This window comes from Heterocephalus glaber, unplaced genomic scaffold (genome assembly GCF_053883595.1).
Source record: "Heterocephalus glaber isolate CG9 unplaced genomic scaffold, H.glaber_assembly_v1.0 deba00001532, whole genome shotgun sequence".
NCBI lineage: Eukaryota > Metazoa > Chordata > Mammalia > Rodentia > Bathyergidae > Heterocephalus > Heterocephalus glaber.
Window position 1 is genome coordinate 26,341,887 of NW_028258330.1, and position 10,837 is coordinate 26,352,723.

Below are 10,837 nucleotides of genomic sequence, written 5' to 3' on the forward strand. Positions count from 1 at the left end.
CATCCCCAAACCTTGTGGTAGCCACAATAAAAACCCTGCTGAGTTAAAATTCTGGGCTCTCAATCCTGATCCGCTGCATCCGTGATGGTTGAGTGTCCCTGCTCGAGCTTAAATAAATGACCCTCGTGTGTTTACATCGAAATCGGCTCCTTGGTGGTCTTTGGGGACTTCGCGATCTGGGCACAACAGCTGCTTCATCTACCCATGTCTGCCTTTATTGATTTCTATCATATACAGTCCGAGGCAGTTGATGAGCACAGGAATAAGGCCTACAATTTGTTGCAACCTATGTGTTGAAACCCTCAGCAAGATGATGGTGGTGGTGGTGGTGGTGGTGGTGGTGGTGGTGGTGGTGGTGGTGTGTGTGTGTGTGTGTGTGTGTGTGTGTGTGTGTGTGTTTATCCACGTGCTGTACTCTCCCCCCTAGTGCTCACTTCGGCACTACATATACTCCACCCCAGTTCACCTCAGACCAATTTAAGTTTTCTCATGAGATTTTGCTTTCTTTTTATAACTTTATTTTTTATTAGTACATATTTGTCATACATGTGGATCACATCCATAAGGAATTTGTGCCTGTACATAGTATATCTTTTTTTCCCCATTCTCATCCGCTCCCTTCAACCCGTCTTCCCTCCCCATTTACAAAAGGGATTTCCCTTCTTGCATTCTTTTTTTTCCCCTTCCCTCTCCCCCCTCCCTTGTTTCCCTTCCCATTTGAACATGTTCTTCCTGCTTCTCAATATCCTCCATTATGCTCCTTGTTTACCCTTTGGGTTTCTCACACAAGAGAAATACAATAAAAGTACTTTTTTCATACTCAGATTAAACCCAGGACTTTCACACTGAGGTACATCATCAGCCATGCATTTTGAGATAAGGTCTGTTGCCGAGCTGGCCTGGAACTTGTGATTTTCCTCCCTTGGCCTCCCACAGTATAGGATTATGGTATATGCCACATCTAGATGGTGTGCTCTTTTAGTTTGTGATCCTAAGGTGCTCCATGGCATACACTGAGAGCAGGTATTTAAGTAATCATTTAGCCAAATATTTAGTACATTCAACTAAATTTCTGAGTTCTGAATGTTTGGGTTTAGCACAGGGACCTATGTATACTTATTGCATGTGCAGTTAGTTTGTGGGTGTGTGCCCTACCCTATCAGTGTGCCATGTATACTGTATGAGCATTAGGGGCATCTCTGTAGTGTTTTTTTTTTTTTTCTGTAGTGTATTTTGCATAAATGGGGACATGATATCAATGCAAACTGTGTCGTGTCTGTATAAAAACCATACTCTTTAGAGCCGGAGAACACAGCTGGCAGAGGTCTGTATTCTGCCATTTATTTGCTTCCTTTTTTTTTTGGTACTGAGGATAGAATTCAGGACCTTGTGCTTTCAAGGCAGGCAGGGGAACCACTGAGCTAAATCCCCAGACTTCTGCCATTTATTTGCACCTGCTTCCAACTAAGCCAAATTCCCTGGGCTTCAACTCCCACATTTGTAAAATATGGGGTATAATACTTAACCCATAACTATTCACCAAGAGGTCTACCTTTCAGGACGTTGTGAGGATGAGAAAAAATAACTGGTGTGAAGTGCCCAGCACAGTGGCATAGACTAGGCACTCAATAATTCAGTGTTTCATTTTGTGTAAGGATCTTGAGACCAGCATGTCTGACCTGGGTTTCTTGATGCCATTCCTCCCCATGCCATCTCCAATCTCCTGATCCAAGCCCAAGGTCTGGACCTGAGCAAGTCAAGTCTCAGTAGATGATCTGTCCCTGCTGGGACCAGGGCTAGGACCCCTAGCGAGTTCAGAGCATCTTGAACTTGAGCTTAATGGTGAGGTCATTGCTGCAGCCCAGGGTCAGCTATTTCTTAGCCCTAAACAGGTCACTGCTACCATTCTGATAGCCAACAGTGGGGGCCCTGGGGAGGGCAGGTTCAGGTCCCTGCCTGGTCCCCTGCAGTTGATAACTGGTAATGAGGTCCAGCTTGCTGTGGCCAGAGTCAGCTGCTTCTCATCCTCATAGGCCCCTCTATCCCTGAGAGCATTATCTGTCCAAGGAGACCACTGGGCCCCGGCTCCCCACTTGGGAATGGGCCACCTTGAAGCCCAGCTGGCTATCACCCAGGGTCTATGTTCACTCATCTAGACCCTGCTGCTTGCCAGGCCCAGCCTTGCTCTAACCTCACTTCAGGCAGGTAAGCCACCTGTAGGATCAGGCTGATCAAGCAAGATTACTCTGCTGGCTGTGATAAACCCTGCAAGGATCTATCCCTTAGGCAACAAGGATGAAAACTAGTGATTTGTTCCTCAAGGGCAAGACCCAAAGAATGTGATCACCCAATCCTGTCCCAGCACCCTAGGGCAGACACCCCAAGGTTCTATTCCGGTACAATCCAGACTCATGGCACTGCCCCACTCTCCCATGAGCTCACTGTCAACCTAAGCTCTGGTGACAATAGCCCTGGAGGCCAAGCCAGGACCTACCCATCTTCCTTAGGTCAAAGAGGACAAGAATGTCCAATGGATTGGATTCTTATCCTCCGAAAGCCAGAGAAGACCAAGACAAGCTGTGTGGAAAATGTGAGAACACAAAGGAGTGCTTCTTCCTCTTGCCCCGGGATGAAGCCCCGTTGATAATGACAGAGACGTCTGCGTCCTGTGTATGTCTCTCCCCTTCTGCCCTCCCAGAATGCTTGAAATGGGGAGAGGGTGTTGCACAGGCTGAGGCCCACAGACAGCACACTCAGAATGGCCAGAGGCAGGTGCCCTTTAATGGGGTCCCCCAGAACAGCAGAATCCTCATCCAGGAGCCAGAGCACAAGAGGGTTTTTGCAGAAACAATAGATTCAGAAGATGGGACCGGTGCAGGGCTGAGAGGCCATCCACTCCGTTTCACTGATCCCTCTGCCACACCTTCCTGGCAGCAGCAAGTCCAGACCAGGTCAGGTGTGGGGGTAGGAGCCAAAGTCCAGAGGCTGGAGCCCAGGAGCAGCATGGAAGGTGACTCAGGTGAGGCTGCAGGGAGGAGGAGGAGCACTGTCAGGAACTGCTTCACAGGGCACACCTCACCCCTCCCCTGGACCTTTGTTCTAGCTAAGCCCTGAAGAGCCACATTCAGAGCCCAACCTGGCCCCATCTGGATTCTGGTTTGACTGCATCCCATGTTACACAGTCTAGTTTGGAGTTCTGTGTTTGAAGACTAAGATTAATTCTTCCTGCTCAGGTTGGACCAACTTCCTTAATTTATTTGCTTACTATCATAAATCAGAGTCTGAGAACATCAGAAAAGGGAACTCAATCTAAGAAAAGGCTATACCTAGACCATAAGTCCCTACTGGGAGGGCTGGGGCCAGAACTTTGCCCTCCATTTCCAAATGCTCCCTTTCAGTGCTAACTAAAGAAAAGACTATGCATACTAGGTTGAAAAACAAATCTGTTCTGAGTATTAAGTGAAAACATTCTTTTTTTATATTTTTATTTATATTTTTATTGTGAGATACAGTCTCACTAAGTTGCCCACGCTGGGCATGATCTTGTGATTCTCCTCTCTCAGCCTCTGAGAGTACAGGGATTACAGTCCTGCATCACTGCACCCACTTGAAAACATTCTTAATGAAAGAGATAATCATATACATGATTATAAAACTGGAGTGCATATTATAATCGTCCATCCTGAGGGCTCATGCACACCTCAAACAAAACATATCCACAAATCAAAGACGCTAGGTGAGTGTTTTTGATTCTGTTCCAATACTCATTTCTGTATATTATCTAACTGCATAGGCGAGTACAGTACCAGAAAGAAGCCGACCACTACTGAGGAATGTAGCGATTCTGCCCAACTTCAGCAGCCGTTTCTAAGTTTTGCTGTTATGTGCAACATATACTTTGTTTTTGATAGGTATCAACTATCACTTCACTGAGGTTTTTCTATTAAAAGGTTGCTGAAACAGTTTTTGTGATTTAAATGATAAATTCTGTTAAGTACTGTCTTCCTTACAAGACTCAAATGTTCCAAAAGAACAGGAAATATTACTCATCATGACATCACTACTGCCTGGTGCATGAAGTTACTGAATGAGTTTGCATGATAGGGATGTAGCTTAGTGGTAGAGCATTGGCCTAGCATGGGGCAGGGCTTGGGTTCTTTCGTGAGTGCCTCAGTGGGGAGAAACCCAGAAACTTACTCGCTCATCACCAGTGGTGGCAGAGTTAGTCAGTGCGGTTCCCAAAATACCCGCATCAAAATCAACCAGGGTAGCTTATTTAAAAAAAATAGTAAGACACAAAGCCAGGCACAGTGGCACACATCTGTAATCTTAGTACTCCGAGAGAGCTGAAGCAGGAGAATCCCAAGTGTGAGCCCAAACTGGGCAACTTACCAACTTAGTGAGACCCTCTGTCAAAATAAAAAAGGGTTGGGGATACAGCTCACCAATACCACCAACAAAAAAACAAAAGCCCTGACTTGGGTCCCACTCCAGACCTATGGAATCAGAATCTGAGTGTGCACACAAGAAAGTTACCTAAACAAGTATCCCAACATCTGCTAAACTCCAAACCACAGGCTAACAGTCAAAATTTCCTATTGTCAGCAAAGTCCTCAGCACTTGGAAAATGCTACCTTCCCCTTCACACATCCCGCTTTGTCCCATCTTGGTGTCTACCTGAGCTGCTTCTCCACTTGTCTCTACATATTCAAATAACTACTCACGGCCTAAAGCCAAATTAAATGATCCTTCCTTTATGAAACTTCCATGATCTGAGAAATCTCATCCGGGATTCCAAAACCCCCTATCTGAGAACAATCAAGGCACTTTTTATTCTCCTTGGAGACAGCTAGAAGTTATATGTGGCCACTACATTTTCTCCACTACACTGTGAGCTCTGAAGAAGCAGGATGTAGGACTCAACTGCCTCACCATCCTCCAAGAAGCCTTGCCCACAGGGATCAACCAATATCAGGCAAACAAATGAAGAAAAGGGAAGGGAAATTCTACCCATGGGAAGCACAGGGTCTGTTACTTGGTACTTGCTCCACTTTGGGGTTTATATCCTCTATAGCAGTGATGGCCAGCCTTTTAGAGCTTTCAATGATACACATGTGGTAGGTTTGCCACCACTGCTCTACAGAGTCTCTGCTGAGGGCAAGACAGGCTTGAGAAAGGTCCTCAATGAAGGATGAGAGGGAAGTGGGACTACCAAGCACCTGCTGCTCTTCCAGAAAAGATTCTAATGCCCTACACCTTGGCATCTCCACAGTTAGGGCCTCATGTTTGGTTTGTTTTGGGTAACCCACAAACATCCAGACTGTGATTCTGATGTAACAGTAATCCCAACACCAGCTCCCTTAGCGTCCATCAGGGATCTCCAGGGCATTTTTGCTTTTGAGACAGGATCATGCTGTGTAGTTCAGGCTGCATTCCCAGCAATCCTTCTGCCTCAGCCTCCTGGGTGTTTGGATTACAGGTAGGTACCAAAAACTGCCCAGCGTCTCCTCAGCATTTTATAGTAGCCTTCCCACCTTCCCTAGCCACAACAGCTCTGTCCTGTTTGAGGTCCTGTGCCACTGGCTGGAGAAACCAAAACACAGCAAATTCAGATTACAAAATAACACACCCAGGAATCAAATAAGGACAAGCCAAGCATGGTGGTGCATGCTTGTAATGCCAGGACTTTGGATGGCTGAGGGAAAAGGATCACAAGTTTGAGCATGCCCAGGGAACTTAGCAACTGAGAGTCTGTGTCAGTATTAAAAATAAAATAAAGGGACCAGGGATTTAGCTCAGTGGTTTCACCGCCTGCTGCACAAGTGCAAGGACCCAAGTTCGATCCCCAGTACCTAAAAAAAAAATAACAAGAAAATAATAAAATAAAATACAATAAAAAGGGCTGAGGGGGCAGGGATTTAGCTCAGTGGTGCTGCCGCCTGGTTGTAAACGTAAGGTCCCAAATCTGATCCCGGTACCAAAAAAAAAAAGAAGGGCTGGGGGGACTGGAGAAATAGCTCGGCACACAGGCCCAGGATTCCATTCCCAGTACAGCAAGACAAAATAAATAAGAAGGACCACCAGAAAGTTCTACCTAGACAACTGAATCATCAAAGATAAGGATGAGTAGTGCTCAAGAAAACCTTACTAGTGCTCATTCGGCAGCACATATACTAAAAGAAGAGCTTGCTGGCTATCCTGTGATTGCTCAGCAGTGTGTGGATGCACTCTTACATTTGAGCACCACCTACCAGGAAAAACACAACAGGACTCCCATGCTAGGTGACATCTTCTTCCCTACCCTCAAAGGCAAAGTAAGCCCGTAACCCTGATCCCTGTACCTGTCAATGAGGGAATCCCGCATGCTGGTGGCAATGGTGCTGGGCTGGGCCTCATTCAGCTTGAAGACGCTCTCCACCACCGACAGTTCCGTGCTGGTTGTGTCCAGCCCGCAGAAGGCACACCAGTCATTCACCACCATCCCAGCAGCAATCACCTCACTGCCTCGGTTCACAGTGCCCGCCTGCCAAGAATGGGCTCGGTGTGGGACACGGCACCAGCAGCCAAAGTCTCTCCCCTCCCCAGTGAGGACTCTTCCCAATCCTGCTCCCTGAACCTCAGCCCCGGTCCCAAACTAAGTCAGGTGATTCCAGAACGCTGGGCAAAGGCATCTGCTTCGGCAGGAGACAGGGGCCAGGGCGCAGGAAGTCTTACCACAAGGGGCACCTGGAGAAGAGAGGACAGCTCATCCTGATCTTCAATTGAAGTCTTGGGATGCACCAGCCCTCCCTGATTGCTGAAGACACAGTAGCTTCCCACTAACACCTGTTCAGCCACTGTCTGTCTGAAGACCTCCACCTTGAGCACATCAGCCAGGATTTCTTCTGTCTCCTGTCAGCCAAAGATACTGTCGTTCAGGGCTCAGGATAGATAAGCCAGAGAACCCGGAGCCCCTCATTTCTCTGCTACACAGCTACACATGGAAGCCTCACTCGGGGAAAGGACAGGGTACAGCTTAGTGTGGAGACTGGGCCAGCTCTGCAGCCCCTCAGACCCAAGCATACCCTGAACACTGGGGACTGGCCTCCCTGTCACCCTTTTCCCTCTAACACACCCTCCGGTTTGACTGTCAGTCATCTGTCCCGCCCACGCCTGGGCCACTCTCCCCAAATCTTTAACCCTGAAGGATTAATGGTCTCCCAGCTTCTGACACTGACCATACCACCGAGGCCCCTGTTACCTCTTTTCCTACTGACTGCTTGAAATACAGAGAAACCACAAGAGATGATGCTAATTTCTGCCTGTGAGGTGAAAACGATAGCTAATCTCAGCCTTGGCTGGTCCTATGGCTCTTGAGACAAGTTGGGCTACCTCACCCTGTCCAGGTCTGGGTGGACCAAGGCCACATAGTCATTGCAGGTGGTAACATTGCCCAGGGCTGATAACCGCTCCTCCACCCGCCGGATCTGCACTGAGTCTGGGAGGCAGTTGCGAATGTGCTGCAGCTCCTGGTCAGTGGTGTTGTTGGGCAGCAGGAGCCCGTGCCTGTTCCCTGGAGAGACCCAAATTGGACAGTGAGGCAAACACAGACCATGAATAAGGAGATGCTTCTGGGACCTCAGGGATCAAGATACAACCCGATACAACCCAACCCAACCCAACCCAACCCAGCCCAGCCCAGCCCAGCCCAGCCCAATTAATTTTCCAAGACAGCTTCAGTCTCAACCCCCAGGTCTCCAGCCCACTGATTCATTCATTGCACAAGAGTACCAGGTCCCCTGGGCAGGCCCAAGATGGCCAGGAATCTATCCCAACAGACCTTACTCACTTCCTCATCATCAGATCATAGGAAAAAGATATGGTCCTTGGCACACTGTATATTTTGATACCCATAAACTACATGTAGCTAAAAAAAAAAAACTACATGTAGCTAACGCTACTTACCTACAAGAGTGGCTAAAATTTAAATTGAATATCAATACCAAATGCTGGCAAAAACATGGAACAAATGAAACTCATACACTGACAAGAGTGAAATGGTCAACCACTTTCAATATAATCATGTAGCATTATCACCAGATAGTCACATAAACTGTGACTCTGCCTAACTTCTGTACCATAAAATAGAGAATGCCTATGCAGAATACCTAACTTGTAGGTATTATACATCCAACAGAAATATATACATATTGCCACCAGCACACCTGTAGTCCTAGCACTTGGGAGGCTGAGGGAGAAGGATCACCATGAGTTCAAGGCCAGCCTGGGATACATAGTTCAAGACCAGCCTGAACTACATAACAAGACCCTATATGAAAGAAAAAAAAGGAAAAGAAAAGAGGGAGGGAAGGAGGGAACCAAGGAAGGAAGGAAGAGAGAGAGAGAGAGAGAGAGAGAGAGAGAGAGAGAGAGAGAGAGAGAGAGAGAGAGACATATGTTCATACTTATAGAGAGGAACTATTGCTATGAGACCAAATGGCAAACTGCCCAAAAGAATAGATGGAATCCACTCTGGAATATCCCTACAAAACCTACTCCACAGCACCAAGAAGGATCAAAGTTTAATGGCATTGTCACAATTATGGGTAAAATTCTCTGTATCCTTGTAAGCCCACAACTCTGAACCTCAGAACTGAGAGTTGCTCTCTTATAGTACGAAGAGGGCTACGCTAAATTCACTTATTCTTTGAATTTACTTCAAATCTAACGGGCATGGTGAGAGATCAGGGTGTTTTTCTTGTTATTCTTCGATCAAAGTGTTTGAAATGAATTAGAAAACAAAGGTCATGATGTTCAAGATTTTTTACATTAGAAGTAAAAAAATAAGACTTGTGTGACTCCAATCTACAGAACTAAGAAACAAGGAGTGGCAATAACAGGACACAGAGCCAGCTTAAAGAAAGGAGGGGAAAAAAAGGAGGAATGGCCACAGCCAACAGCTCTGAGAGATTAGAGAGCAGAAATGCCAGTACAGACATGGAAAAGGGAACTGAGGATTTAAATGTACAAGATAACCCGGACTCTGGGCCTGTCATGTCACAGAGGCAGAAATGCATGCTCAGAACCAGGAAGGAGCTTGTTTATGGTCAGTACAGAAGAGATGAAATTAAAATCCTCTGCCACATTAGGTGTGGTACTCGGTGAGTCACCTAGATTCTCTAATCTCATTAGTCAAATTAAGACACTAATTTCTACCTCTAGAGAACAAGAGCAACACTACTTGTTTCTGGGCCGGGGATACATGTAGCTCAGAGGTGCACCACCTGCCTGGCAAGCTTAAGGCCGTGAGTTCAATTCCTGTTACCAAAAAAAAAAAAGTACTTTTTTCCTTTTTTTGTGGTACTACTAGAAAATAAACCCAGGGGCTCTCACACACTAGGGAAGCCTCTAACACTGAGCGACTTGCCTTTTTCACGTTTAGACAGAGTCTCCCTAAGGTGCCCAGGTTGGGATCCAACTTGCCATCCTTCTGCCTCAGCGTTCTAAGTAGCTAGGATACAGCCCTGCGAAGCTGAACCTGACTGTGCTATTTCTTTTGGCTGTCATTTGTATTTATTATTCTCAAGAAGTCTTTGGTAGAGCCTGTCCTTGTTCTCCTGACTGTTCTCAGATTGGGTCCCAATCAGCCCCGAGAGACTGCAGACCACGGAGATCATGAATGAAGGCTTGGAAACTCCTAGGTCGCCCCGCGTTCCCTCCAGGGATATGATTAATAATTAATGGTAGGGGTCGGGGACTTAGCTCAGTGGTTCCGGCGCCTGCCTCTCAAGCGCAAGGTCCCCAGTTCGATCCCCGGTACCAATAATAATAATTATTATTACTATTACTATTATTATTATTCCTAATGGTGCTTGGAGGCTCCACTCTCTCCCTAGGCGTCCTCCACATGCCTTACCCACACACATGCGCCCGATGATGCGGCAGCCGGCGATGGACGCGTGCACCACGGGGATGGTATCGGCGAGCTCGCCCTCGAACACGCTGTAGGGACACAGACTCGGAGGTCACCAGCCCGGTCACACTCAGCCGGAGCTCCCGACCTCCGCAACCTTCCCGCTCCGCCGCACCTGTAGAAGTTCTCTGATCCTCCGATGGCCACCAGGCAGTAGGTGTTGGTGAGTTTGGCAAAGCAACCGATCTCACAGTTGTTCTCGAAAGACGCTCGCACCGCCATGACGGAGGCCTTGAGGTTCCCCTCCCGTGAGCTCAGGGTCGACGGATCGGCTACCGCTAAGTCCCAGGTCTCGGGGCCTCGTGCCCTCTGGAGCGTCGCGACCCCGCCCTTCGAAGCCGGTCAGATTTCGGCTACCGCCCACTGGCCCCCTCCTACTCGGACCCCTGTCCTCAGGCCCCTCCCTTTCCCACCGGGATCGAGCTGACCCTAGCGGCCTCCCTTCACACCAGCTCACCTAGCGACACCTAAATTCACACGCCACTACTCCTTCCTTCCCGAAGAGCTTTCCGTTTCCGCCGCGGCCCGGAGAGACTTCCGGCAGAGTCCGGCGTGCCAGCCACGCCTGCGCCCCTCTAGCCCCACCCCGGGGAAGGACTCCGTGGCTCCAAATGCTCTGTCCCGCGCCCCGCCCGGCGCCGCACCCCGCCCGGCGCCGCTCTCCGCACGCTCGCCTGCCCTCATTGGTTCGTTCGTTCTTTCACTCCGGAGCTTTTTGGGAGGTTCAGGCGACTAAGATCTGTGGCTGGTCGGTGTGACACGAGGGAGAGGAGGAGGCAGAGCCGTCTCCAAGGAGGCGGGGGTGATGAGGGAGGTATTGACTGACATGAAGTAGGAGGCTCAAGGGTGGCTTTAGGAGAGCGGATGGACCCAGTTCCGCCAAGC

General features: G+C 48.3%; 1 protein-coding gene across 2 annotated transcripts; it reads right to left on the reverse strand.

The window, feature by feature from the left end:
• Positions 1–2,759: 2,759 nt before the first annotated feature.
• Positions 2,760–10,533, reverse strand: LOC101698847 (eukaryotic translation initiation factor 6). Of its 2 annotated transcripts, XM_087188945.1 has the most exons (7): positions 10,410–10,533; positions 10,068–10,282; positions 9,896–9,981; positions 7,377–7,552; positions 6,715–6,891; positions 6,342–6,523; positions 2,760–3,025 (listed from the first exon to the last, which is right to left on the reverse strand). In XM_087188945.1, exons 2-7 carry the CDS (start codon positions 10,172–10,174, stop codon positions 3,016–3,018), a joined length of 738 nt encoding a protein of 245 aa, XP_087045071.1. In that variant the 5' UTR covers positions 10,175–10,282; positions 10,410–10,533; the 3' UTR covers positions 2,760–3,015. The 2 variants fall into 2 exon arrangements, with proteins under 2 accessions (XP_087045071.1, XP_087045070.1); XM_087188944.1 differs by having other exon boundaries at positions 10,068–10,517.
• Positions 10,534–10,837: the final 304 nt, after the last annotated feature.

What these genes read in the sequence shown, in the direction of transcription:
- LOC101698847 (XM_087188945.1), bottom strand. Translation starts at nt 10,174, where the DNA reads ATGGCGGTGCGAGCGTCTTTCGAGAACAACTGTGAGATCGGTTGCTTT. An exon ending in CATCGGGCGCATGTGTGTGG is followed by an intron (nt 7,553 to 9,895) that starts GTAAGGCATGTG and finishes GGGTCTCTCCAG; the next exon opens with GGAACAGGCACGGGCTCCTG. An exon ending in TTCTCCAGGTGCCCCTTGTG is followed by an intron (nt 6,524 to 6,714) that starts GTAAGACTTCCT and finishes CATTCTTGGCAG; the next exon opens with GCGGGCACTGTGAACCGAGG.